The 27,499-nt window shown below is 46.7% G+C and overlaps 1 protein-coding gene across 3 annotated transcripts in view; it reads right to left on the reverse strand.

Moving 5' to 3' along the window:
- The window catches only part of COL27A1 (collagen type XXVII alpha 1 chain), a 167,247-nt gene that overhangs the window by 84,681 nt on the left and 55,067 nt on the right, over positions 1–27,499 (reverse strand). For all 3 annotated transcript variants that reach the window (XM_009666966.2, XM_009666965.2, XM_009666964.2), the window contains exons 13-16: positions 13,943–13,996; positions 9,068–9,112; positions 4,775–4,828; positions 4,315–4,359 (exon numbers count right to left, since the gene is read on the reverse strand). In XM_009666966.2, coding sequence (XP_009665261.2) covers positions 4,315–4,359; positions 4,775–4,828; positions 9,068–9,112; positions 13,943–13,996 — 198 coding nt within the window. The remainder of the gene's footprint in view (positions 1–4,314; positions 4,360–4,774; positions 4,829–9,067; positions 9,113–13,942; positions 13,997–27,499) is intronic.

A 27,499-nucleotide genomic window follows, 5' to 3' on the forward strand; every position in this document is an offset into this window, starting at 1 on the left:
CCTTGTAAGAGAAGACGCATCTCTCTCTGCACACTCCCCACCTCCACAAAAACATACAAATGGAAGTAAAAGAACAACCTATTTTCTCGAGGACCCTTTTCCAGATGGATCTAGGTGGCAAGCCTCAGTTACGTGCCTGCAAACCACATGCACCATCTAGCCACCCCTTCACCACGCTTACATTTTAGCTGCATCTGATTTGACAGCTTCTGGATGAAGGGAGTTTTCCTCAGCTACAAGGAGACAAAGATGCACAAGGCCACACGCTTGGACTGCGACCCAGACAGATGGGTTTAACATGACATTGCACACTTGCAATTAAAGCTTCATCAGAACATCTCAGAAAGCCACTGTGAACATCAACCCGGAGCAAAGAGGGCAGGCCAGTCGCAAGTTTGTACAGCTTGTGCTCCAGGTAGCTTGTGTCGCCAGCACCTACGGATGCTCCCTCAGCCCTGCTCGGCAATACCGGGGAAGTAACATCGCAAAGCACATGGGTGTGCAGAAGAGGCCGAGTTCTGCAGACTCTGACAGGAGGGGAGAGTCCCTCCCTTGCTGGGCAGGATGTGGGACACTCAAAACCCTGACTGCTGCTCAGACCTGTGCTAGTCAGCAAGCGGCGGCAGATGGAACGGGTTAGGCCCCTCGAGGCTGCCTTGAGTTACTAATTACAAAAGGTTACTGATTACTGTCAGCACAGAACAGTGAGGTTTGCCGCTCTCCACCCCTGCTGATCCAGCACTTTGGATGCTGCCAAATGTCTGGGGCTTTTTTTTTTTTTTTTAATTTGAAGTTTAACTCCACTTTCACCAGCTTCCTGAAAACTGGGGTGGAGCAGAAGAGGGGAGAGCTGGTGCAGTCATCCCCTCCCTCTCCTCTGGCCTTGTAACGGAGACTCTGTTTCTAAACAGCTTTCTTGGAAAGTGCTTTCCAAAGAATCCACCTGAATCGTCATACAAGATTCAGCCTTCAGTAGTCCAGGACTCTCTCTTTTAAAGTGTTGATTGGGGGCTGGGCATGTTTTGTAAGGCTGACAGCTACCTTCGACAGAGCCTGGGCATTGTCTGTGCTTGCTGGTAACTGGATTCATTCCCATTTTACGTTTAATATACTTGGCTTACGGCTCAGGTCTTTTAGAGTTGGACTAGCAATCTGGGGTGCCCAGTTAACGTCTTAGAAAAGAGGCTTAGGCAGTTGGCAGATGGTTGATCAATCCCTTGCATGAAAATCATGCATCTTTAACTGTTTTTTGACCCTAGTTCAGAAGCAGGAGTGTAAATAAGATTCCCAGAGTCCAACATCACTTTCTACTTACGGGCACCTGCTCGATTTGGTAGGGCATCAACTCTTCCGTTTCCTGCCACATCCCTAGTGAACGTGCTGTAGCAAAGCAGCGCCAGCGTGGAATTCTGGACGAAATAACGTGCTCTTCTAAGGGAACTCAGGGAGCTCGTATGTTCAACGCGGTACAGACGGAGGCGTGTGTTTGAACCAAGACACACTGACGTGCGAGGAAAAGGCTTCTGGTGGTTGAATCGGCATCTCTAACCAGTCTGCTAAGTTCATCCTGGTAACTGCATCCTCGATACTAGCTGAGAGGAGCACTGTGTTACTTGGAAGGTGACCAAGGTATGAATAAGGATCTTTGCAGAGGCAGACTGCACACAATTGCAGTCTGGCAATGTTTCAAGAATGGCAGAAGGCAAACTTTCAGACCAACAGACATAGAGAATAAATACAAGGTTCAGAGAGGTTGCTTATGTTTCTGGCCATAGCAATAAGACTGAAGTTTGGACTGAAGAAGATGATGGAAGGTTATAATGAAGTTAAAATCTAATGGACAGGAAAAGCATAGTAAGCAATCAAAGAAAACCTTTAAATAAGATATCACTAACTAAAAATAGCAATAGCAGCAAAAGTGAACAGTGACACGACTGGTGAGAGATCACAGAATGGAGCCTTTCATCCAAGTCAGTCCCTCTGCTCTAAGCAGGGTCCTTCCTGTGGCCCAGGAAGGGTGACCCAGGCCCCACAGGGCACTAAATGAACACAGAGGTCCTGCCCTCTTTTCCTGCATGAGGTACTTCCTTAGGTCAGGTATTTCTAAGACCAAAAGAGCATATGGCAAAAATAAGGTGGGGCAAAGAAAGATTTATGATGCAACCTCTTAATAAAGGCTGAGATGGAGAATATTTTCACCGAAATAAGGCAGAAGGCAAGAGGAAAGATGATTCCAGCAAGGACAGGGTCAGAGAGGCCAGGGCGTACTTCCCACCTCCAGCAGCACCCTCCTGGGTTTCTTCTGTGACTCAACAGCCCTCACGTAACATGAAGGGCAGAAATCCTCCCTTCCTCCTACCCCATGTACATTTAGACCACACGCTCTTTGAAGGCAGAGTCTTTCCCTTGCTACAAACTAAGCAAATGCAACAAGACCAGGTATCATTTAAATTTCTCAGTGGTACCAGAGCATAAACAACAAAAGCACAAATGTAAACAAGCTGTAAGAGGGGATGAGTGCTTTTGCTCATGATGCCCAAATAGAGTAAGAAAAACTTAAGAGTCTGAAAGGTGCAATTCACTAAAGAAACATGGGAGTAAATGAACGCAACAATCTTTTGATCAGTAGGAGAAGGGACGTATTATAAACTGGGCCAACTAGCTCTACAGCAAGACCAAAAATCAGAAAATCAAGTAACTGAAAAAAATTCACAAAGCTATACCAGGCCAAATCCTCTGCCAAATGTAGGGAGAGCTGATAAACTGTGTCTATACTCATGCAAACAAGCGCAGCAAACTTGAATGCTTTGGCTAAAAGCTGTCCTCAGTGCAATGTCAGCTGCGTGCATTTACCTGAGCAGATGACAGTTGCGGCTGTCAGTGTCTAAGTAGGTCTGATTTTCCTCCATCTTGTATTTCCCAGCCCTTTGGCTGTTGGACTGCTGGAAAGGATATACCCAAGCTGTTTGGAAGCTCTCTCTGGCTGTGATATCATCACTGGTCTCATCTGACTGTTTGATAGCATCCCAGGATATACGAATGGAAAGTCAATGCATTAGGGACAGAGCAGGCTTGAGGAAGAGGGATGTTTTGTCAGTCTCGGATCAGGAAAAGGCTGTAATGAAAGCCAGCAAGGGAGTCTGTCCTGTCCAAGGAGAATATACTGGGATAGGTACCCAGGGAGGGAGAAAAAGCGTTCCTGCACACCCAGAGAGGGGCTGCAAGACTGAGCATGAGACTTCTGGGGTGGGGTGGGGGAGACACATAATTCTGCAGTTGAGCCACCATTCTCCTACCCAAACATACTCTGTCCTTCCTCTCAACAAAACTGAAAGTGTGGCACAGGGGAGAAATGGAAACTGCAGAGATCAAACCACTGGCAAAGAGCTGCTAATAACGTATGGAGACCAGAAATATCTGGCTTGACAATACTTCCTCCAGTGCAGTTTTTAGGCTGGTAAATCGTTCTTTAAAAGCAAATATCTAATGAGAGAACGCAACATCATAATTAATGGTCGCTTTGTGTTGCCCTCCTGAGCAGTCAGAGCTAACAATAAATGATTGCACCCCCTGCTTTTTCAGGGTAAACAGATCCTACAACTGAATATCTGTAGGAAGATGTTTCTTACGACAGTGAGACATTTATACATGCAGATTCATGCTGTTTTAACTCAAGTTGGGTGTTTTTGTGCTGGCAGCACTAAAACATTGCAATTAATTCCCCTCTTTTTTTTTTCTTTTTTAAAGTGATTTCTATCAATTCAGTATAAGGCAATTTCCTCTTGGCCGGAAGATGAACTGAAGCGAGCCCTTCGAACAGGAGCAAAGGTACCTAGCACAAAACAGCTTCCCCAGAGATCCAGCTGCTTTTTCTGATCTGGTGGGCTGTGCTTCTTTGTCATATCATGCGTTTCTCCCAAATGCATTAATGCAAACTGACTGTCAGCATCGTTAAATCTTCATCATCCTCCCCACCCCACCACGTAACTAGTATAAAAACGTAAAAGCGCAGTGAAACATCAGTCAGTCCTACAGCATACTGTCATCATTGGTGAAAGACAGAAGCTCCAAAGAGGAGCTGAGCAAACCAGACCTACGCTAGAGGTCTGTGGAAAAGGTCAGGGGGAGACACTGTAAAATTAGAGAGGCAAATCAAAATAGGAGTATCAAGAAAGAAGGGAGGGTGGAAAGAGGGGAGCAGAGAGACAGCCAGAGTGAAACCAGTAACATGATGCTGAATAAGAAAGAGAAGCTAGAAAGGGGATTTCACATGCAAAATTAAAACACAGTGCAATAAGGGAGTATTCAGATCACCTTATCACCTTTCAGTCCATGTTCTCCAGGGTTTCCCATCAGCCCCTGAAACAAAAGGAAGTCCACAGTGAGACTGAACCATCCTGAAAACTTCCCTCAGGTCCATGATATCGACATCACTGATGGGGTTGGCAACTCAAACCCCCAGCACCCACATCCACCTGGCATAGCCCCGAAGCCGAAGGCCAGGCTTCTCCTGAAGCACACTCCATCGCACGTTCTTCAGCGGGGTCTGGAATTGCATAGGAAAAATGCCTCTGGCTTTCTCCAGTAACTTACACCTACTGCAGACCACCAGTGGGATGTTGCATTCAATAGTCCTTTGCCTGGGTCAATGTACAAATGCGATTGCTGCCCGCCCTTTCCCTCTGACAGTCACTGTCACCCAAGCAAGGAACAGAACAATCTTCAGTCCTGCTGTGGCCAAACAAGAGCTTGCAAGGCTCTCTTATTCTCTCACCTTTAAGCCTTTTGGTCCTGGATAGCCTATAGGTCCAACAGAGCCCATGTCACCCTAGTAAGAGGAAGAAAATTATTAGTCATTAGGTGCAAAACTAACAGATACCTATATGTGGTATGAAATTCCTCTCCTAGCAGATCCCTCAGTATCCCTCAGTTAATGGGAGCTGTACCACTGCCTTCAGTCCTGGCACTAGTCAAGAAGTTTTTAATGTGTAAACAGCTTCTAAGTAAAAAGGCACAGAGCGTATGCTCACAGCCATGTGGGGGAAGAAGAGCAGCTTCAGTCTGCATCCTGTTCTCACTGCAAAGAAGAGTCTCCAAAGTGCTCTGTGACTAGCAACCAGGGACATCATCCCCAACAATCAGCTCACCCAGCCCTGCAGTGCTGCTGTGCCCAGACACACATACTATGGCACCTGTTCAAAGTGTGCAATGCCACGAGAACATGTGAGCATCCTGGTCCTGCTTCCACAGAGACCTACAGGCATCAGGGGAGTACAGTCAGACTCCAAAACAAGGAGCATGGGTCAACTTCAAGAATAGATAAGGAATTCAGCTAGTAAGCTGATGGTAAAATAATGGCAAATTAATTAAGAAATCAGCTGCAAACTCTGAAGCTGCTGTAGCACCTGAAAATTTTTCTTATGTTCTCTCTAACTTTTGAATAGACAAATGTCCCTCTTCCACTATTTGCAAAACTAAGCTATTGAGCCATCTTAAGACAATCCTGGAGTGCATTTATTCCTGCTAAAGTTGCTCATCTCCTCAAAGAATTCACCATGGTATTCCCTCAGTCTCAGGAGGGAGTTTGAGGGTGCGTTAAGACAGAAGCAAACAGCAAAGAAGGCAACACTCAAGGCATTTGAATTCTAACCCAGCTCTGACATCTAAGACTGATGGGCAGAAAAGAGGAGAAACAAGGAGGAAAGGACATAGAGAAGCCTCCGCATCTTGGCCATTTGCTGCAGAGAGAAGGCAGCATGGTATGATGTATCAGGACTCATACAAAGAACTGCAACACAGAAGGACGTCAGAGTTCGTGTTTTCTCTGTGTCTGCATATGCATATATAAAAGAAAGCCTTCAATGGACTACATTTAAACAGGCTTTAATTGCTTTCTCCCCATGAAGGGAGTTAGTGATATGGCGCACCAACCTTGCCTGTAACGTGTAAATAAACAGGGAAAGCTTTGCTGAACGAATACCTCTCTAGCAGGCAGTCACGGGGCCGCAGCCACACCGTGAGTGCTGAGCTGTGGCTGCATTAACAGATGCCCTTTTCATACCTCCCAGCATAAAGGCTTCTTGTGGAAACACGTTTACTTAAAGCTTTGCCCACACAGTTAATTAGGAGAGCAAGAGGCTTTAGTTGCATCTAATTCTGCTCTTCAGCCTCTTTTACACAGTGAGCCCAAACACCTGCAGGGCACGCGGAGGCAGCTGGGAAGCCAGGCTGGTCCCTGGGGGCGGCTGTAGCTGTGAAGGAAGGAAGTGGCTGAACGGGGGCCAGCCCGGAGCAAACACACGGGCTGCCATCTCTGCGGCCTCCAGCAGCAGCCCAGTGCCCCTAGCACTGGGGAAGGAGGCTGGCACTGTCCCCTGATGCAGAGAGAGAGGAGAAGGCAGGATGGGTTTGCTTCCTCCTCATGAGGATGGGAGGAAGGAGGAAGTCGCTCTTAGATCACTCTCACTAGAGATGCTTCAGCTTCCCGGATTCAGGAGCCGTGCATTCCCCTGGGCACAGGATCGGGCTCAGTTTGAGTCCCCCGCACAAAGCAGGCAACGAAGAGATCCTCTCTCTCCTTCCGTTTGGGATAGAGTGGGTTACAAAATGCCTCTTGCAAAACAGCAGTGCTGGCATTTCTCACATAGAGAAACTGAATCAAGGATAAAGCTCTTCCTAGCACACTGCACATGCTTCGAATCCCAGAGCCTTCACCCTCTTCTGCAGCCCCCAGTCCCCTTGCTGGAGACCCCAGGGTGGCCAAGGGGGTCTGTGTCACCGCTGCGCGTCAGGTCAGTCTGCAGTGCCCAGAGAGATGGAGGAAGCACATTCTTGAACAGAGAGTGAGGAGAGAGGGGTTAGAAGGCCTCAGAGCGCACACGGGGAGCCCAAAAGCTCCCATCAAAGACAAGGAGAAGTGAAAAAACAAAGTACAATAGCCTGTAAAGTTAAACTCTGTTTTTCAAATACTATGATTTCCTTTTGGGGAAGGAAAAATTCCTACAGAGAAAATTCTGTGCTTCTTTAAAGTGAACGCACAAGTTTGATGTCTAGGGAGAAAAGACCTCTCGTTCTTAAGCTGCTGGTCTTGAAGGAGACAATCCTCAGGGAATACATCTGTCTAAGACAGGCCTAAGGAGAGAAGAGGTTCTAGGAGGGCCTAAGGCTCTTGCATTGCTCCAAATTTTTATCTGCTTGGAGTGGTACCAACAGACAAATTGGGAAAGACAATAGCGAGCCGAATGCTACCACTGCAGCAAGTGATCTCTGAAAACCAGCATTGCAAAGGACTGACCTTCTGCCTTAAAAGCATAGCTAGGAAGAAGCTCACAACAGAACTGATGATTTCTTCATCTGGAAAGGGAGGGAAGGGAAAGACTCAAAGTTTAAGACAGACTAGGGTTAGTAGCAAAAGAACTACTGGTTTTGCCCTTTCTCAACAAAAGCATTAGTGCTTGGGGTGTCGCTAGAGACCAAAATAACAATGGATCAAGACAGAGAAGCAATAGACTTTAGATGTCTGGGGAGGGACCTGACTCCCAGCATAAGTCAAGCAATGCTGGATCAAGAAAAAAGCAATTTGATTACACCTCAGAATTCGGTGCCATCTGGGTTGCTGCAGCCAATGTGGGACAAAAACATAACAATCCCAAAGGCAGGATAGATACCGCACTATTTCCGTGTGCTTTTATCATCATTTCAAATCAACCCCAGGCAAAATCTGTTCTTTCCAGCCTCTGTGATCTGCTCCAAGCACCTGATGGCATGGCACTGACTAGTCCAGCTAGGAAGGAAAGACAGGCAGCCTCTACCTCTATCATTGCTGAAAAGCATCCTAGTAACATTTATAGGCTCTGAACTTTTACCTTCTAAGAAATACCGGTAGGATAACAGCAATCAGGTTAAGCTAAGTCTTCCTAAAAGCTGGGATTAACGTGATCTCATTTGGACAATACCTTCAATTATATTCTTTTAAATAGCAATCTTCCTCTTATAGCTCTTTGCTAGGAGCGCATCCTTTCTGCTAATTTGGCCACAGTAGCTTCTTTTCATCTCCAAGAACAAGGGGAAATAGAAATCTAATTCCCGACTCCACGACAGACTGCTTCAGTGGCCTTAAGCCACCTTTGTCCCAATCCCCCATCTGCAAGATGGGTACGCTTATTCCATCATGTGCTCTGTTTCTCTTCAATAGTCTAGGCCTTCTGGGTGGTTGCGTGGTGCCTAGTACCACAGAGGCCTTGATATCAGCTGACATATATGCTGCTGCGATTTAAATTATGAAAAGGCAAAAGGAGACAGGTTTTAACCATTCACTGCAAGTCAAATTATCATGGATTATCGTAAGTGAAGAGGAATCATTTTGAAAAAAAATGCTTTAGCATTAACAGAGCCTACCACTTCTCGTGCATGGAAGGAAGTAACTTGAAACAAGTACCGAGCCCTAAAATAAACTAGAATATGTTCATCTGGGCATTCACTAACGCACAGCACAGCTGCCTGGGGATAAGCTGCCACCCATCCTTACAGCCATTTATGTCCTGCTGAGGAAGGGTGGAACACAGGGTGGAATTTGGCTGTGTATGTAATTACCTGGATTAGTGATGGGACGGGGAGAGTGCATGTAAAATTCCTGTATACCCAGAGGACAGACTGTTCCTGCACATGGTCCTTCCAGTGAGCAAGAACCGTGCATCCTTAGGCTACTGCTCACAGGGACTTGTTTTTCAGAAGAAGACAGGTCCTGGTGCGGAACAAACACTACGTCTTTGAAAAAATACCCCTAGCAAATATTATCAAAAGGGCAAGTTATCTAACCATAGGGGCACTGACAGTAAAACCTTAATCTTTTCGCTTTTGCTTAAATAGGGTTCGCCGTCCTCCACCTCCCAGTCCATCAGGCAGCCTCCTCTCTCCCCCAGAAGTCAGGCCTTTAGCTGCCCTCCTCCATACAGAGTCATCATATTCGCTGCACTGCCACAGGAAGGAGAAAATCTGCGCATAGTTTACGCACGCTGAAAGGGTTAAAGCCCCGAGAAGCCAGATCTCCATTTGTTTTTGTACTTACAATGAGTCCAAGGACTCCAGGAGGACCTGGGGCTCCCAATTCTCCCTAAAAGGAAAGACAGACCGACACAGTTACGGACTCTTTGTAGACAAACAGAGACTGAAAGGCAGCTCAGTGTTTCAAGGCTTGAGGGAAGGGAGAAGACTGTCCCTCCCCACTCCGTCCCCCCCAACAGCCCCTTCCCGTAGCCCAAGCGGATCTAGCGCTCCCATCTTCGAGTGCGTGCTCAGGGAGGAGGGCAGCCGCTCCGGACACAAGGCTACTTCTTGTTCTGCAGTTATTTGCAGGACTGACTTCCCCTCCCAAGAGCAGGCTGAGTAAAAGAGGCATTTCACTGTGTGTGTGTGTGTGTGGGGGGGGGGGACAAGCAGGGGGAGGCAGGCAGAGAGATCCTGCCCCAGGTAAGAGGAAGGCAAGGGGATGGAAAAGGGGCGGTAGGTGCAAGGGAGAGGGACAAGCGGCAGGGAGGGGGACTGCGACAGGAAAGCTAAGGTGGAAAGGGGAGGCAAGCTGCTGCTTTATATTGGGGAAGGTGAGTTTTTGGGGAGTACTTAAGAAGCAATAAAGATAAAAGCTGGGCTCGGATGAAAACCGAACTGTGCAATTTTGGGAGAGGGCATGCTGCTTCCAGTGCTGGCTGACGGGACCTGGAAGAGAGCTTGGCACATGGAGAACTCTGAGGCTGCAACGCAGGGATGCTCCCTGCATATCTAAGAGCACAGAGGAGTGGTGGTTTCAGTGCAGAACTAGCAACCACGCAGCCTGTGATGCCCCTCATAGCGTCTGCAAGAGAAAAAGGACTGTGCCCCAGCGCAGCTGCTCTGCACACGCTCCCCTATCTCCTTCTGCACAGGGACACAAGGAAGGAAGCTGGCTCCCCATGCCTACCTCCTTCTCCACCCTGCCTCATCCACTAGGGCACTGGCTAGTAGCCCAAACCATAAACTAGCCGTTTCTTTCATTTTCAGAAAAATCATGCCTTTGGACTGCAGCAGCTGCACCTTGTCCATGGGGCGATGGCTCAGCACCTCTATCTCTGGAGCAGGGAGCTCTTTGCAGGGAGCTCCCCGACTGCTTGCAAGACAAATCATTTTTAATCATGCCGTAAAAAGCAGGAGATGAACTGTAGGGATTTCCTCCCCACTCTGTGCCCATTTGCCATCTCTCCAGTCAACCCTTGAGCAGGGAACTTTGGAAAGAGCCAGCTCCTCTTAGAGGCTTTCCACAAGAGGCTCAGAGCTCACCGTTTCGAGGAACAGACTGCTAACGACATTTGTGGTCAAGGCACCGGGCTGGGGCTCAAGAGATTTTGCTTGAATTCCAAGTTTCACCACAAACTCCCTCTGTGCCAGGTTTCCCAAGATATGCAGGTGGCAGCAGTGCAGGCAGGCGCCTGATGGCATTTCCAGGTGAAGCGCAGCAAGGAAGCTGCTTCAGACCCATAGGAATCACCTGTCTAGGCCTCCAAGTACTTTAGTGCTTTTTTTGTTTTTTACTTTTTTTTTTTTTTTTTTAACTTTAGCACTTTTATCTGATCCCTACGTGACACTCAAGTCAGTCCCTTTGTCTTCATTGGTGGATCACCCACTCTCTTGTTGCCTTGAGAGGTGGCTTGCTTGTCAGGGCAAGGACCTGCTTTCAAATACAGAACTTAATCACCTCCATCTCCAACAGAGCCTCTCAAAACAAGTGCACTGAAAATAATAAACTTCCTGTTAGCTCAGACAAACCTACCCCTGCTCTAGATCATGCTGGCTACTTTCTTTGACACACTGACTCAGTTTATGGCGCACATCTGGTGGAGTCCCCTTCAGTGCAATAAAGCTCCCCTTTTATGGAAAGATTTGCCTAGTGAAAGAATGAAAGAGAGGGGGATGCAACGTGACTAAACGTGCTTGGCCTTCTTGGGCAAAGGGTTATGTGTGTTTATTTTATGGGATGTGGAGTAAAGGACTATTGGGCAAGCGCACACAAAAAGAGTTTCATAATCTCAACCAGCTTAAAATTGGTTTTTCATGGCCAGTTCCTTTCCTGCATACTTGGGACATCTGTGGAGCAATTGTTCCTCACGGGTGGGATTTCTGCATCCTCCAAGCTACTGTAATAAGGTCAGCTTCAAACATTCAGTTTGGGCCTGGCATTGCTAGGTTCAGCAAGGAGTGGGAATATCCTCAGGAATGTCGAGCGCAGGAGCTTGCTTTCCTGGGAAGCTCTGCAGGCTCCCAGGGTGGGTGGGATAAAGACTAGGTAGATGGTTGGCTCCCCATGCCTACCCAGTTACAGGTGGGACCGGCTGCATTTCTGAGTTATGTCGTGTAGGCATTCCTCAACAGAAAGGGTCTACGTGGATATGCACACTCTGTCCGGTTTTCCTCTTCAGAAGAAGAGGGGGTGGATTCCTTTGGGAGAGGGAGAAAGGACTAGTTGCTCAATCAAGCCATTACCTGGCCCCGGGAAAAGGAGGGTTTACAGGTGCCCTCTCCTGGCTATCACTAATGATAGTCTGATGTTTGATTTGCAAATGAAATCGGGCTCCATCCTCCTTTGCCGTGCATGAATCTGGCACTGGGTCAAGAGACAAGGAGATGAATCAACAGTCCGTTCCCATGTCTAATTCCTGTGATTAAAGGACTAATTGGAGTGGCTGAAACACTCCGGGAACAGCGGATATGGAATGTGATGGCTCGACAGTTCTCAGCAAGCTGGTAGGAGGGAAAAACACCCCTGCGGTTGCCTGAGTCTTTCCTCTGTCTGGAAGGGATGGAAAGAAGATCAGAAACAATCGGATTCAGCCGTCCCCATGTAATGGCAGAGGCAGCAGCAGCGTAAGCGCTCAGTGGATCACACAGAGGAAGGGGCAGTTCAGGACCTATGGCAGCCTGCCCGCCTGCCTACAATTTAGCTGCATACTCCACCTACCAAACTCGGCATATTTGTGTTCCACAAACAGACTTTCTGGAATTTTTCTGTGTCTGTGACTCCACTTGTGACCCTGTGAACCTCCCTTTAAGTCAGCCGAAGCAGTCTGTTTTCATTCTACAATCTCCAAGGCACATTAATATTTAAAATGCGTTGATAAGATGAAAGAAGAGCAATCCTTCTGGATGAATTAAAGGAAAGGACATTTGCTTCTCTCCAACGCTTTGGGAACTGGCTTGCAGTTAACATTAAGCACATCTTTTGAATGGGTCATAGATATCTTGCAAATTTAAAAAAAAAAAAACAAAACAAGTTATGGGGAAAAATAAGTGTTTCTGACCTCCAAAATTCCTGCTCTTCCTGGTGGGCCGGCTGGTGTGAGGAAACAGTAATACAATCTGGAAAGTCTTCTACTTTGGGACTGCTAGTTCCACTCTGACCTACAGCTTAAGTTGAGTGCAATATGGAAAAAGTCCTGCAGAAGTATTCCTTGGGAATCTAATGCTTTCAGTTCGCTGCTTTCAAGACTCTTGTGCTGAATTCTCATGAAGACGGCAGTATAGTTGATCTTGGCTTGCTGATTAGAGTTGCTTGTGGAAAATGACATTTATATTGAGTGTATGATGAACGTTAACTTAAAGACTCATGTGGAGTGGGTTACTTCATACGAATCATTCCACCAAACACCAAGAACAACCTGCGATTATGCGTTAAATAACCAACACAGCATGAATTTCAAAGACGAGTCAGGAGCTGCTCATCTGCTAATTGAGGGAGAACTGATAAAATCATTCAGAAAATCATTCCGAATAATTAATGCGTCTGAGAACTTTTGCAATCTACTAGGGCACGTTTTGTGAGCAGTGGAAAACACAGCATGTGTACAACTGCTTGCTCTGCTCTTGCAGCGATTAATACCAAAATAGATCTTATCAGCATCCAGCTGCTTAAGAGGTCTCCGGGACCATCCTAACCCAATTCCTAGGGGACACATCCCATTCTTAAAAAGACAGCAGGGGTCAGATGAAAACCTGAGGGAGGACAAGAACTCAGTGGCCTGGAGACCTCTCTCACCGCAGTGCGGGGGCTGGCTGCTGCACGGGGCAGGAGAGCCGGCAGCTTGGGCTACGGCTTCCTGGGCCATGCTTGCTGCTTGGAGCCCCAGGCTCTGGTGCTGGCAACCTGGCACTTCTTGCACTGGTATTAGTTTCCATCTCAGATGAGGAGATGTACTAAGCTCTGAGTACTTTAGAAGCTCACACATCTGCAGCCTGATGAGATACACAACAAGTGGTATTAGCTTACTATCCCGCATCAGAAAATGAGATATGTCAAAAACATAGAGAAGCAATTGCTTCATTCTCCACGTACCACCTCAGACCTCCATGCAGCTGAGTACCAGGCCTGCTCCTCTGAGGGTTCACAAGCGCTGAGGTAGCCCTCCATGCTGGCATATGATGATATGTCTTTCTATCTGCAAACGCTGTTTCCCTGCTATTTTCAGATAAGTTTCATACAGAGCTAACTAGAGTCAGAGTGATTCCTGCGTCTGTCATGTGCTTTGCACCAGGCCCTGTGGTATGGATGACATGTTCCAACCATGCTCATCAGGAGCAACATCCCCTCCTTCTCTCACTTTACTTTTCTTAAAATCGTATTGCCAGGATGAGAAAACATCTAGCAGGACCATGATGCAAGAAAGAAGGTAAAGGGAAACAGAAAGCAGATGGCAACATGAAGACCTGAGAGTTACTGGATGTTGAGTCAAACGCAGCAATCAGCAGCATGCACAAGCAGGGCAGAGGTGCACGTTTGTGTTTTAGGAGGGACAACAGCAAAATGCTAATGGCTGCCACCAGACTCCTCAGAGCTTCTTTCAGCTCTAACCAACATGACGCAGCACAGTGTGGCATCTACCAAAACCTGAAGAGAAAAGGGGAAAAGCTGCCAACTTACTGGGTTCCCATCGATGCCTGGAGGTCCTCGTTCCCCAAAATCACCAGGAAAACCCTGAGGAGAGGAGGTAAACACAAGTATTAGTTATTGATGCATGCTAGTATAAAAACTGACAGCTTAAAAACTGCTCCCCTTGCACTCAACGCAACGGTTTGGTAGACTGGGTCACAAGGAAGTCTGGGCCCAACCAGCCTGTTAGTCCTCATCCAAGCCATCTGCACTCCACCGCTGCGTCTGCTCAGCAAAAAGCTCTGCATGGCTGTGAGCTCTGATTCAGTCCTCTCTCTTGTGGCCAGTGAGGGGTAACCAGGCAAGTACAAGGCTCAGCTGTGAGCTGCGCAACTAACAGAAGCCTGGAGGAGGAGAATGAGCGAGGAAACAGGAAGGCCTTTTTCTTGGCCATGCTGCAAAAGGCACCCATTGCTGAGACTGCTGGACCTGACTTATCCGCATCTTATCTGTCTCGCTGCACCCAGCCCTTGATCAGCTGCGCCACCGTATTTGCTAACACCATTTTTCAGCCACAGGCCCATCTCATACAGCAGGCAAGGCTTTTGTAGCTTCACGTAGAAAGACGATGCAAACGAGCATAGCAGAGGGGAAGGGTGGAAATTAGTGCTTCTGCCCTCCTTTTGTTTCACGTAAGCACATCCGTATGTCCAACAAGAAATATGCAGTCCTGAAGATTACGTTGTCTAGCTCACAAGTGAAATGATAAGATAAGCCAACAGGACTGCAGCTCCTGTGCTGACAGTGCTGTCCAAAAGAGGTTGCTTTTCAGATCACCTGGATGCTCACAGAGTTATGCCGAGAACATTTCCCAGTAAAGGCAGCTGTACAAAGTGGTAGCAGTAGTAATTTGCAAAGGTATGAAAGTTGGAGAACACCATAAAATAATAAAAATAAATGGGCACAGTTTGCAGTGAGGCTTGGATGGTTGTGAACTCAGAGGAGGCTCCCCAAAATCACTTCTCTTCTGGCTGGGGCAGGTACCCCCCTTGCTGTTACAGATGGGGAGTGGAGGGGGTCAGAGATGACGATCAGACCAGAAAGGTGGAAACTGCTGTTTGCAGAGGCAGGAAGTAGTTCTGCACCTGAGTGACTTTCAAATGTAGGAAAAGAACTCAGTGACTTGTGGTTAACAGCAATTAAAGTCAATTAGGGTTTGATTGACCTGCCTTGGCATAAGGGAGATTTCTGTCTCTCTCCCCTTAGGGATGGAAATTTAACCCCTGAGCCTGTTTGCCTTGAAACTTGCCACATATCCCGATTGCTCTATTCAGTGCTTGTATCTGGAATCATTTCCATGTTGGCTACTGCCTTCCAGGTGAAGTCACGCAGAAGGGTGCTGCAAAACCTGCTCTTGGCTTCCTGTTGCTTATGTTAGCACCCTGGACAGGCTGGCCATTCTGGGCAGAGAGGGTTAAAAGTAGTCCCTGGGGAGTGACAAGCCGAGGAAGGTCCTCACGATGGCTCTTGAGGATGTTGTTTACCCTGAGCAGAGCGCCAACACAAGGTGAGCCTCAGAGAAAGGCCGCCTGAGAGCTGCTCCTTGAGGTCAACACAGCACAAAGGAGAACGTGAAGGGGAATCTTGAAGACTGGGAAGACATACAGCACTTCACCGGGTCAGGTCCCTAAAATGTCTGTCCTGCCAGCCCCTTTGAGCGCTGTTTTAGACCAACCTTTTAACAAGTGAATTCTTCCTGGTAAAGGGAATGAAAAGGTGCTACATTGGGAAATGGAGTGAGAAAAAAAATTCCACATTTGGAAGATTGAACTGTGTGCTTAAAGATATAGTGCTTCCTATCCTCTTTTAGGAAGAAACATCCTACTGATAAACACAATACTTCTGTAACAGTCAATCCCAAATACTCCAGAAGAATTCATAAGCCTTGCTGCAATGACTGTCCCCAGGAACGGGTTGTCAACGGACGGCAGTTCCTGCATTATCTCATCCTATCCACTAACACAATGATTTTAACTATACCCCCTTCTCTTGCAATAGCTGAATGGCTTATGCCTCTGGAGCCCGTGCAAAAACTTAAAGAAGCTGATCAAAGATGCTGAGAAAATTTCCTCCAAGGCATTCATAACCTTGCAGCTTGCCAAAGTAGTAAATGATTCCAAGCTCATTACAGTCCACACCTGAGAGCTGCAAAGGACCATGTTTACTACATGAAAAAAGTGGTCACAAAAGAGCTCTGCATCGTACTTAATCTGACACAAATTTGAAAGACATCAAACAATCGTGAAAAAGTGGGTGGAGGTGCTGAGACAGAGCCAGAACACGATGGTGTGACACTTTCTATCACTCTTAGACTGACCCTGTGCTCTCCTGAGCCCGACAATTCTCTATGTGCAAATAAATTATACACAGGCTTGCTTTTCCTTCTTCTGTGTTGCTCTTTCTCCCTCAAGAAGAGCACAGCACAGGGGTACATAACCTCTGTAGTTAGTAAACCCCATTAGCCACCAGACCTATGTTTTCAAGAAGGAAGCCGTTTTGTTTAAGATGGGCTGGACTCATTTTTCTCCTGAACTTGGACTCCATTCAAGCAAAAGGCTGGCAGGGAGCAGGCTGCAGACAGTTATTAGGGACCAGCTCAAATAATAGCAGCCTCAGAGATACTCTGAACTTCACCTGCAGAAGACAGTGCTTTAGGGAGGCTCTGGGACTGAGGTAAGAGCTCTGCTCTTCTCCACTTTTTTATTGCATGTCCCTTAAAAAGGCGCGAGAATACATGAAGCAGTATCTACCTCCTTTGACTCTGAGCCAGAAGGAAAATCATCTGCTAAAGGAGCTCTCCATGCAGAGCCTAATCCCAGGCTCTGACTCCTAGACTTGCTTAATATGGCCAAGGCTAAAATCCTCCTTTATTTTGCACAATATTCTCATTGTGGGCATCAGGACGGAAAACAAAGAAATTTGCTTGGGTACAAAAGGCTTCCTAGCCAGAGTGTATCCTTGCATGTTTCAGTTCAGAGCAGGACAGTGCTTGTGAAGCAAATCTCCGCTCACTCCTGCTCGCTGTTCTTTGGTTTGTGGCAAAGCAGCTGTGGAGCGTGAGCGGTATTCCTTAAGACGAAGCCAGACCAGACACTCCAGAAACACACTAGCAAGCTGCAACTGCTAGTGCATGCACTACTTTTAACACAAACTAGGAGTCACAATAAATTTGCCTTACACCATTCCTTGGCTTCACCAGAGCATGAGATGCAAAGGGCAACAGAACTGTGTTTCTGGGCTACATAAGAGCTTGAGAGACAGTGAAAGGGAGGATAGGGAACGGGACAACCCTTGCTGAGCCACGGGGATGCTCTCTCCCTTCTTGTGTGCTCCACTGAATGCTACAAACACTGTAGTATTTCCTTAGAAAACCAAACTTGAGGAAAACAAATATGATAGCCAACAACATGTGAACCCGGCAGCAAAACTGATAAATGAAATGGTCACAGTGGCCACAACAGGAAACTTGTGCTGGGAAGATCTGCAGTCAAAGATGTCATCCAAGACCTCCCTTCACCTTTGAGGGCTCACAACTCCTGGTCAACACAATCAGGAAAAAGATACCTGGTGGCACCCAAGGTGAAATGTGGAGGATCTGTTTAACACAACTGCAATTTTACCACTGGCTTCGGAGCCAGGTTTTCACCTCCTTTGTACCAATTCTCTGCAGCGTTCAGTACATGCTCATGAATGGATGCAAGTTATCTCTTGATTGCTTGGATTCAGTTCTCCTATTTTACGGGCATCGTTGTGAATGGGAAAGTTGTCTGCCTTTCCAGCTGGGCACTAGATCCTTCAAGGCTGTGCACAAGCCAAGAAGCTGTGGTAAGCAACCACTGGAATCAGCCTTCTGCCATCTAGAGACAAAGATGTCAAAAATAATAAAAGGGTGAGGGAGAAAACATCTAACTTTAATTAAAAAGAAAAAAGGAAAAATACCTCTGCTACATGCAGAATCAATAAGATCAGAAGAAAGATTTGTAGGGAAAACTCATTGCTCAGGCAAGAAGAAAAAAAACTACCTTGGACTATTTTGCTGTTTACAGTCATATAGCTTGCCAAGGAAAACATGAATGTGCATGGACTGATACTGTACTTATGCTGCTGCAGCTTTCAGTCACAGCCCTCAGCACTCCCCTTGCTGCATCCTCCCTTTCTCAGAGGACACAGTTGGGCACAAAGCGACCTACGAATGCCACTGAGCAGCCCGGCCCTCAGGCTCCCAGGTTTCCCATCAAACTGTGGTCTTGCCAATGTGGGAAAGTTTTACCACTTAGAGTAATACAATTAATACAGCTACAACAGCATCCTATCATCAAGAGTAATGTTTGCTCCAGAATAAGAGTAGCATTTTCTAAATTTGATTTAAACTTCTTCCAAAGTGATATAAAAAATGCTCTCTTCTACCAGAATAAAAGTGTCCAGATGAGGAATCAGAGCTATTTAAATTCATAATTTTCCTACTAGTCTCTTTATGCCTCAGCTCCTAGTACTAAACTCCTTGCTTAAAGATAACGACATAGATATGAGCACTTGGTTGCAGAGTTAATAAATACCTAGCTCTTATACAGACTTTCTACCAGTAGTTCTCAAAATATTTCAAAAAGCAAACTATTCCACTTTTCAAAGGCAGAGATCTGAGGAACTGGGGTAAGGGTCCTTGGTCAAAGCTACCCTGTCAGACAGTCGGCAATAAAACCTGGACTCCCCAGAGCAGCTCCACGGAGGAGGAGATGACCAGGTCCGGCCCACTACACTATATTGGCTCCCGTCCTGGAGCTGGGGCTTCTGCCCATCCTCGAGATGGGGTGGGAAAGGGTCAAAGCGGCAGCAGACAGAAGAAACCCCAGAGCAGCGCGGGCTGGCATCAGAGCTACAGCAGCCAGGCCCAGGACAGGTCTCAGCAGCAAGGCCCTGTCCTTGCTGCTGCCTGCTCGGCCCTTAACACGCCTTCCGCTCTCCTGTTACTAGCCGCCCTCCCAGCCTCAGCTCTCAGATCTCTGGGGTGATGTTTGGTCGCCTGGTACTTTTTGGCCAAAGCTGCAAAATGAATCTGCAGGAGGAGACAAAAAGAAAGAGCAGCATCAAGTCAACTCATCCCAGACATCCTAGCTCAGCGTTTGAGCTCTGTGACAAAAATATTGACGGTCCTTTTGCACACTAAATGAGAAAAGGCTTATGGCTGTGGCAAAAAGGAGGGTATTTTAGCATCCATATAGTCTCCAAAGCCCAACCACAGTGCCCCATTTTACTGGACCTCATGTTCTGCAAAAGCTGCTCCCCCAGAGCCTCTCCCCTGCTGCTTCATCCTAAAGGACAGAGGTGTCCCAGGGGAACAAAACTAGTGCTAGTCACCTGAAACAAGCAGCCTAGGAAGGACAAGACAACTTTGTTATCCTGTTTGTTTCATCACCCTGGTCACCCCGTCATGTTTAAAGCTGCGCTGTCTCTCCTCTCTTGTGCACCGCTCCACAAGCCCGCAGAGCCCCGAGCTGCGGAAGAACACGTGGGGCAGGAAGCGCGTTTTATGGTGCTGGCTGACAGGCAGGTTGCCACTGGCAGCCCATTACAGGAGGCTTGTGAAAGGGATTAAACAGCCTAACCTATTCAGTCGCCTGACCTTCCCAAAGTGAGTGCATAGTTTTTCTTGGTACAGAAAACTCCGCTGTTTCTCAGGGTGCAGCTGTTTTTCCGGGAAGCCTGGTCTCTGGAAATTATGCTCAACATTTGGGATGGCAAAGAAAAACACGCCAGTGAAAAATATCCAGCCGTGCATCCTGCCTGCTCTAGGAGATGGTGGGGGCACACAGAGAAGGACCAGGACTAGGAAGAGACAGCTAAAAGCAGCAAAGCCGTGAGGAAAACGTTCGATTAACACATTCTGCTGGCCAAGAGCCGGTGGGGTGCTCCTCTGCAGCAGCTAAAGTCAGGCATAACAAAACTTTTGGCTCTCACTCACAGCTGGGAAATACAGGAGGAAAAGAAAGCCCAGCTGAATGGATTTCACATTATCTGAGGGAGAAATTCAATGAAAGGAGCAAGCTGAAGCTTAAAGCAGAGCTGGAGAAAAAGCATACAAGGGGATGCACCAAGCAAGACCCAGGTGTCTCTGGTGCTTCTGCATTGCCCCTCTCCACTCCAAACAGAGCGCTTTTCAGTGGTACAGATGCTATCCTCACTGCACTCAGTGAGGAAGGAGAGACACCTCTATCAAAGAGTGAACCGAGACAGAGAGAGACAAACTGATTTATCCCAGGTAACAAAGAAGTCCAAAGCAGAATTGGTAATTAAATCTGCATCTTCCAGGTCCTCCAATAGCATCTTAATTCCTGTTCCTCCATGCTCCCTGCAAAGGGCATCCTCTTGTTCACCAGACGCAAGGAGACTCCTACTGAGAACAACCAGACCCGGACAGACACTGGAACGAATTCCTCCTGCATCAGGGTATTACATCCCTCTCTACTTCCCCTGCCTTCTGTCCTCTGCTTAAAACAGAGCAGCCTGCCCTTTTTTGCCACTGTCAGCCAAAGGATTGCTCTCGTCAGAGCAGACGGCACGACTTCTCGTCTCCTGTCCCTGGGAGCAGCTATCCTCACGGAAGCAAAGAGACTGGTGAGACGCACCGAGTCCTTTGCTTCCCCCACGGCCTTTTCAGGTGCGCGTATGTGGGTGGGTGTGTTGTATGTATACAACATCTGATTCAGTTTAAAACGCTTTCCCTGATGGAGTAAAGGAGGCAGTCTGGCAGCTGCTGCTCCAAAGAATCCTGGCAGGTTTTCACGCCAATAGAATCCTTCTCCAAAAATAGGATTTTATTTTCCTGTTGGCTGAAGGTGAAGCTGTTCAAACCAACCAGCCCTCCTGTCTTGTCTGAGAAAGATTGTGTTTGCCAGTTGGCTCCGGCCAGGTGAATCTCTGCCCAGGAGTCTCCCCAGGGATGGGGCTTGCAAGTCAAACAATTTAAACAAAAAAAAAGGTGGTGGTGGTGGAGCAAGGCTGAGGGTGAGGGAAGGCATTCACTGAAAAAAAAAGAGGGAGAATAAAATAAACAAATGTAGCTTATGTTGGCAGCTTATGTCTCTGAAAGCGTTCTTGGTGGAGACAGCAGACATGAGCCCCTCCACAGGTGGGCGTGAAGGCAGGCAGATTGGCCCGAGACCCAGCACTGGTTCCTAGAGCAGTGAGAGTTGCCCTACAGAGATCCTGGCAAACCCTGGGCTCCCAGCTTGCCTGCTCAGTACCTTTAGCTCCTGCATCTATGCAGGAACCTTCCCTTCTGCTTAGTCTAGACCCAGGACTGTAACAACTTCCAACCATTCAAAGAAGGGAGAGGCCACCCTCAGCCTGGTATGATTCTGGCAGTCCTGCTCCTCTGTAGGTTTCTTCTCTCTTCCTGAGAAACCTTGCAGCTCCATGTCACATCCTCTTTGGATAAAGATTTCATGGCTTTTTCTAATGTAACCATCCCTCCAGCTGTGGGAGCATGGCTCTCCAGCGCAGTGAGCTCCACCTGAATGTCAGCCAAAGTCCCCTGAAGCCCTCCCCAAGCCAAACATCACTGAAGTTAACTTATGGCCTCTCCATCCTCTTGATCATCTGCCTTTTGAAGCTTTGCTCCTTTTATGCACGTATGTGATCTCTTCTCACTTCTGTGGGGCTTTAACAGAGTGTAGATTACATAGACCCAGTTACCTAATGCTCCAGAGTACTGAATCTGCCAACACTCCTAATTGAGGAGCACAGTCAAGCAGCTTTGGCCATCAAAATATTTTCAGACTTGAAAGTGATAGCTGCATTATTTTTTCTTCTAATTTCTAATAAAGAACATTTTGGGGCTTGGATCTGATTTATGAATGAACATTTCCCTGCAGGAAGAAGGATGCTCTTGTGCTTAGGAGACCTTGATTTAACTCTTCACAAGCTTTTTGAATGACAACGGGCAAATCACTTAGGGACGCGCTTGGAAACAAACTGTCTTTAGTTTCAGTAGAAGTTATGGGCCTCTGTGCATTTCAAACCCATTCCCCTGTGCTTTCAGTACTTCATTTTGCCCATTCATTAAAAAATGAAATACGTGCTAACACTCTCCACCTTGCCAGGTTATTTGGATGATGTAATCATGAATGCTAGAAAGATATACTGATATCAGAGTGATAAGTAACCATGCAAGCACCTCACTGCACTAATTTGGGAAACTCTAGACACGTGGAATGCAACTTGGGCCAGAAAGAGTGACATTTGCTCTGGGCTAACGCCTGCATTTCAGAGTGCTGAACCAGCCCCAGAGCGGAGGAGAGACCAGCTGCCCAGTTTCAATGTCCAACTTACTTAAGCATTAAAAAAAGTCACTGACTACTCAAACCAAATCTATTTTAACAATTTAGGTTAGCAAAGAAAAATGATAGCAACAAAGTGACTTGGCTAGTAGCAAAAACTGCAATTCAAGGGTTAACACTCTCACAGTAACAGGGGAGTTTCACTGATTAGTAATGCTCAGGACCTCCACTTAACTTTTCATGCAAACAGAATGATTAAAGGCATTTTTAAAAAATAAGGCAGCTCCTGAAGAGCCAGAGGTGCTGTCCTTTTTGGTGCTCAGCTGGAGTCTCGGCACAAGAAAGAGAAAACTACCTACTGGCTCCTGTCCATCAACTCCTGCAGCACTTTATGCTCCTTCCTGCAGCTCATCTCGTTGATTTAACTGTACAAATAGGTCCTCAGCTGATGCAACCCTCCACTAACTTCAGCTGGCCACACCTGAAAGTACACATCTACACACAGGGGCGACAGCTTGAACCTAAATTGTGACACTGGTTATGAAGAAATGTTTTATGGTTTGGAAGGTGAGACGGTCCACAAGGTATTCAAGTGAATCACACCTGAGCAGTGAAGCAATGTGGAAGAGCGAAGATTTATTTTCTGAGGATATATACGGACAGCATCATTTAGGATCTCAATTAAAAGACGAATTACCATTTCTTTCAAATTTTAGAAAATGGCTTGTGGACCAACACACTAAACTACCACCTAGCTAAATTTGAAATTGCAGAAGTTAATTCATAGATCTTTAGAAATTTTCAATTTAAATTGAAAATACTTCTCTAAAGCTTTTTTAAAATGTTTCCCAATGTTTAAAGAGAAGTAGTTTTTCTTTTTTGGGTGGTAATGTGGTCTCAAGGATGAAAGAAACACCGCTAGAACCCTTAACAACCCATGTGAAACATGGTCTTCAGAGCTGCAGGTGAGAGCTCTGAGGGTGTATTCCTAAGTCATTGAGAGTAGCAGAAGTTTCCTATGAGAAAGGCCATACGGGCAGCCTCTTCGCACTCTCCGGGAGCCCAGTCAAATTAACTAGAGTTTGGCAATTAGTTGTTAAAGAAGAAGTATCTGGAAATGCTGTTACCAGTTTCCCAAATCTGGACTTGTGAGGTGCAGGAGACTTTAGCCTGGTTCACTACAAATGCTAGGGAAGAACCATCACACTAGGACCTCAGCTGCTTCTGGAGCAGGAAGAAAAGAGGAGTTGGTTAAAGTCTCAGTCCCTACAGAGAGGAGCAAGATTTATTTTCTCAGTGATTTGCAGTTATGCCAGCCTTTCCAGACACATGGCAAAACATGTCCCCCCATTGTTTGCATGGACAACTGCTGAGGCTGTGTAACTTGGCAAAGCCGCAAACACTTACATTCACCACTAAGTTATCTCAGATACATATCAAAAGGCTAGGGAAAGCTGCAAAATGAAACTTTCCTAACCTAAAGGCTGCCCTGCTTTTGGCTATCTGGCATGTCCAACAAGGCAATATCTTTTCATATGATGCAATAGCCTTTCCTTTTTGGTAGGGAGCGCAGCGGAACCGCATGCACTTCTGATGACTTATGAGATGGAGAAAAAGGGATGCACTCAGACTTGAGGCAAGAGTTAAGACATGAACTGTATAAATCAACATGGAAGAAGAAAGCAGACATGAAAAACAGCCTGGAAAGAAGGCGCTGCCACCTTACAAGCTGAGAGCTGGCAAAGGGGACCCTGACTGTGGTCAGCTCACGGAAAATGGATGCCAGATTCAGCAGCTTGCCACAGCACTGATGCTCACAACAAATCCTGAGGCTACACTGCAGTAGCTGCCAGATCACTGCTGGCTCCCACAACCTCCATCTGCGGCTGACAGGCAGAGGGAAAGGAGGCTTCTGTACTCACCTATGCACTTATTCCTAATACTTAAAATCCACTACCACTTCAAAGCAACTGTTCCTTGACAGTAATACTCTGAGTAGTACTCCTTGGCATTTATATACTGTCTTTCAGCCACTGAGCTCAAAGGAGAGCTGAGTGTGTTATCCCTGATTTGCATGTAGTCAAGAACAGCAAAATGACTTGTCCAAAGTTGCACGCCACTGGGAGAGACCAGTCACCACATCTCCTGATTTCTGTGAAGTCCCCGGTCAATGCAGCATCTCCCCACCTTGTCTTGGCAGGCTCCCACCATTCCCATGGGCAGGGGCGTCAGCTTTCCTAGCCGTGCATCTCGAGTGCAAACCCTCCCTCCTTGCCTGCTAGTTATACAATCTACTCCATCTGACAAATTATCTCCTTGGAGCAGCGCTTTGGCAACATGCTGGCACTTGCCAAAGGCTGTGTAAAGCGCAACAGCAGAGCCTGTGCTGTCAGGAGGCATTTGCCTCCCTCGTCTGAGGTTAGCAGGTGTACAGAAACCCCCGTCATGCAGTCCTACAGCTGGCAGGACACAGCTGCTTATCACTCACACACGAGCTGCAGGAGGACAAGGGAAAGAACAGTGATGAGCACAGCTAGACAGGCAAGAAAACTGAAATGACTGTTTGTGGTACTAACGACTTGCTCACTTTGCTGCTACCTAAACTTCCCAGCCTTGGGGTTAGTTTGATCCTGTGTTGCTTCTTAATCCAGCCTGATGGACTACTTGGGCCAGGATCTTTTTTTTTTTCCCACTGTGAGTTTGCACAGTACCTGACCCAGCGAGGCTTTGAGTGCTCAGCTTGATTTCCAGCCATGGGAAGAGTAGCACCAACAGGTTTTCAGGAAATCAGAAGGAAACCTCCGATGTGTTTTACTAAACCAAGATTAGATCTCAGGCAAACCTAAGAATTACTAAACTTTGCTCCTTAAATAGAAACCGCACTGCAAAGTCATATACCACCACCGATGTTCCAACTACTAATGCTGCTAACTGCCTTCTAAACACCTTGTTTCCATCAGCCTTGCAATTCTGCCTTCCTTCTCTCAGGAGCTCTGATGAATCTCGCTCCAGGTTACCTATATTTGCTTAGACTGCAACCACCAGAGGTAGAGTAAGAGATGAGGAAAGAGCTCACTGATTCAGAAACGAGAATTCTTCCTAGTGCTGGTAACCTCACATGTATTGCTCAGCTCCTGGGCTTCTCCCTTCCTTCCTTTCCATCTCTTTTAAAATAGTATGACTGATAGAGAACATTATAAGCTAAAATCAGGCACAAGACAGCTTAGCTGATGCATTATTGATACTCTATAGACATGAAAAAAGAGCAAGAAATGAGCACTCATCAATAACAAAGGTGAACAACAAAAGAGTTCAAAGCACAGAAACACTTTGGATACATTTCCTAAAAGCTCCTTGTCAAGCCTCTTTCACTAAGAGGACTTGAGGACTTTTGAAAATATTACACTGTATTTGAAGTTTAATATAATCTGTAATTCAGACAGTTCTGATTGCAGCTAGTCATCTTCCATAGTATAAAGTCATCCACCAACAAATCACTCAGGCATGGACTGTGTTCCAAAACCCATCCGTCTGTGCAGCTACCTCTCTTTGACAGAGGGTGGGCCATCATGTGCTACTCCCTCTTCCTAATTAACAAAACACCTTGCATTATTTGTTCTGCAGGCTCGAGTTTCCTTCCAGGAATATAACCACCTCTGTCCTCAAAAGAAAACATACCTCTTTCAGTTTTGCCATCCTGGACGAGTGACTAGCCATATCTCCTCTTCCTGTGGGTTATCTGGTTCACACCATGGCCAGTGACAGGACATCTCCTTTCTAAAGATGAATTATGACTGATCTATCCCCTGTGCATCCCCCAGCAAGGCTGGGAATACAGCCCTTCCACCCTTGCAGCAACGTGGCTTTGCCATGCCCTTGTTCTCTTTCTGCCAGCTGCCCAGCTGAACAGCATAAAAACCCATCCTTCTCAGCCATTGCTTTGGCAACACTGAAGTTTTAAGTAACCAGTCACTTTGGTTGCAGGCCTCCAGCCTATCCCTAAAATAGGCAGGAGACCTGGAGAAATACAGACTCATGTTATTTCAGTCTTCCTGGTATGTTGCACTTTAATCATACTTCTCTCCCCAACCTGCCCTCAACCCTCTCCTTGCTCAAGTGCTCGCCAGAGCCCATACATTAGGGACACATTCGTCTCCTGCTCTGCTGATGCACTGCAGGGAGATCAGAATGGGAGATGGAGTCGGTTGTTTCCACGACAGATTCACCATGTCCCTCACAGCTCTGCAGAACTTAACTTCCCTGGAATGGTTTCAAAATCTGACTCATGTCCAGTTCGTCTATTTTAATCATTGACTCTGACATCATTCTGGGAGGCCCACGGTGTCACATGTGAACTCCCCCAGCCCCTGCCCCTCCTCCGCCAAGCACTTACTCTGTTGCCGGCTTATACCAAACAGAACTAGGTAGAGCAACATATTTATTACCAACTCCTTTCCTACTCTCCAGAGCATTTACCAACCTCAGACGGTAGCTAACAAGGGCTTCCAAGAGCTCTCCATTGTAATGACAAAACTGAAATAGAACAGGAACAGTAGCAGCGCCAGCAAACCAAGTGGAGCAGGGACGCGAGAGACAAGAAAAATCACAGCAGGGTCACTAACACTGCAAATCAGCTGGAAGACAGCACAGGCCAATAGATAAGTGTTGGAATGGGAATCAGGTCAGCTGGTTCCTACTTTCTATTCTCCCAGTGATTTCCTGAATAACTCTACATGTCACTTAATCTTTTGGTTAATGCTCGGAAGTACAAATCATCAGCATCAGTCCATTCAAGATTTCTTATTAAACCTGATATTATGAAGCAGGGATGAAGCCAAAGCTCTCTGAAAGAGCCTAGTAGAACAAAGGTGCTCATGCTTAGGCATTTAATCTCTTCTCTAGATCCCAGCCTAAATGCCTACATGGTTGAGTGATTCCCTGCTCATCTCAAGGGAGCGTGTTGTTTGTAACAGCGACCGCCAGACAAAAAACTCTTGCCTGGAAGATTACAAAAGCCAGCCAAACAACAGCTGGAACGCGTTGAGCCTACAGCATGCTCTATGCAGAAACAAGTCGGAGAGCAGAAACCCTGTACCTAACGACAGTTGCTTTGTTTGTTTTACTCTGGTCAATGAGTCATAGTTACTTCGACTGGCTCTCTGCAATTATTCATCATAGAGGTTTCTGGTGTAACTAGCAGCTTACAAAAATGTAAGACTTGGAGTAGATTTTGGGGGAAAAAAAAGGAAAAAGAAAAAAAGAAGGCACCACA

This window comes from Struthio camelus, chromosome 20 (genome assembly GCF_040807025.1).
Source record: "Struthio camelus isolate bStrCam1 chromosome 20, bStrCam1.hap1, whole genome shotgun sequence".
Classification (NCBI taxonomy): domain Eukaryota; kingdom Metazoa; phylum Chordata; class Aves; order Struthioniformes; family Struthionidae; genus Struthio; species Struthio camelus.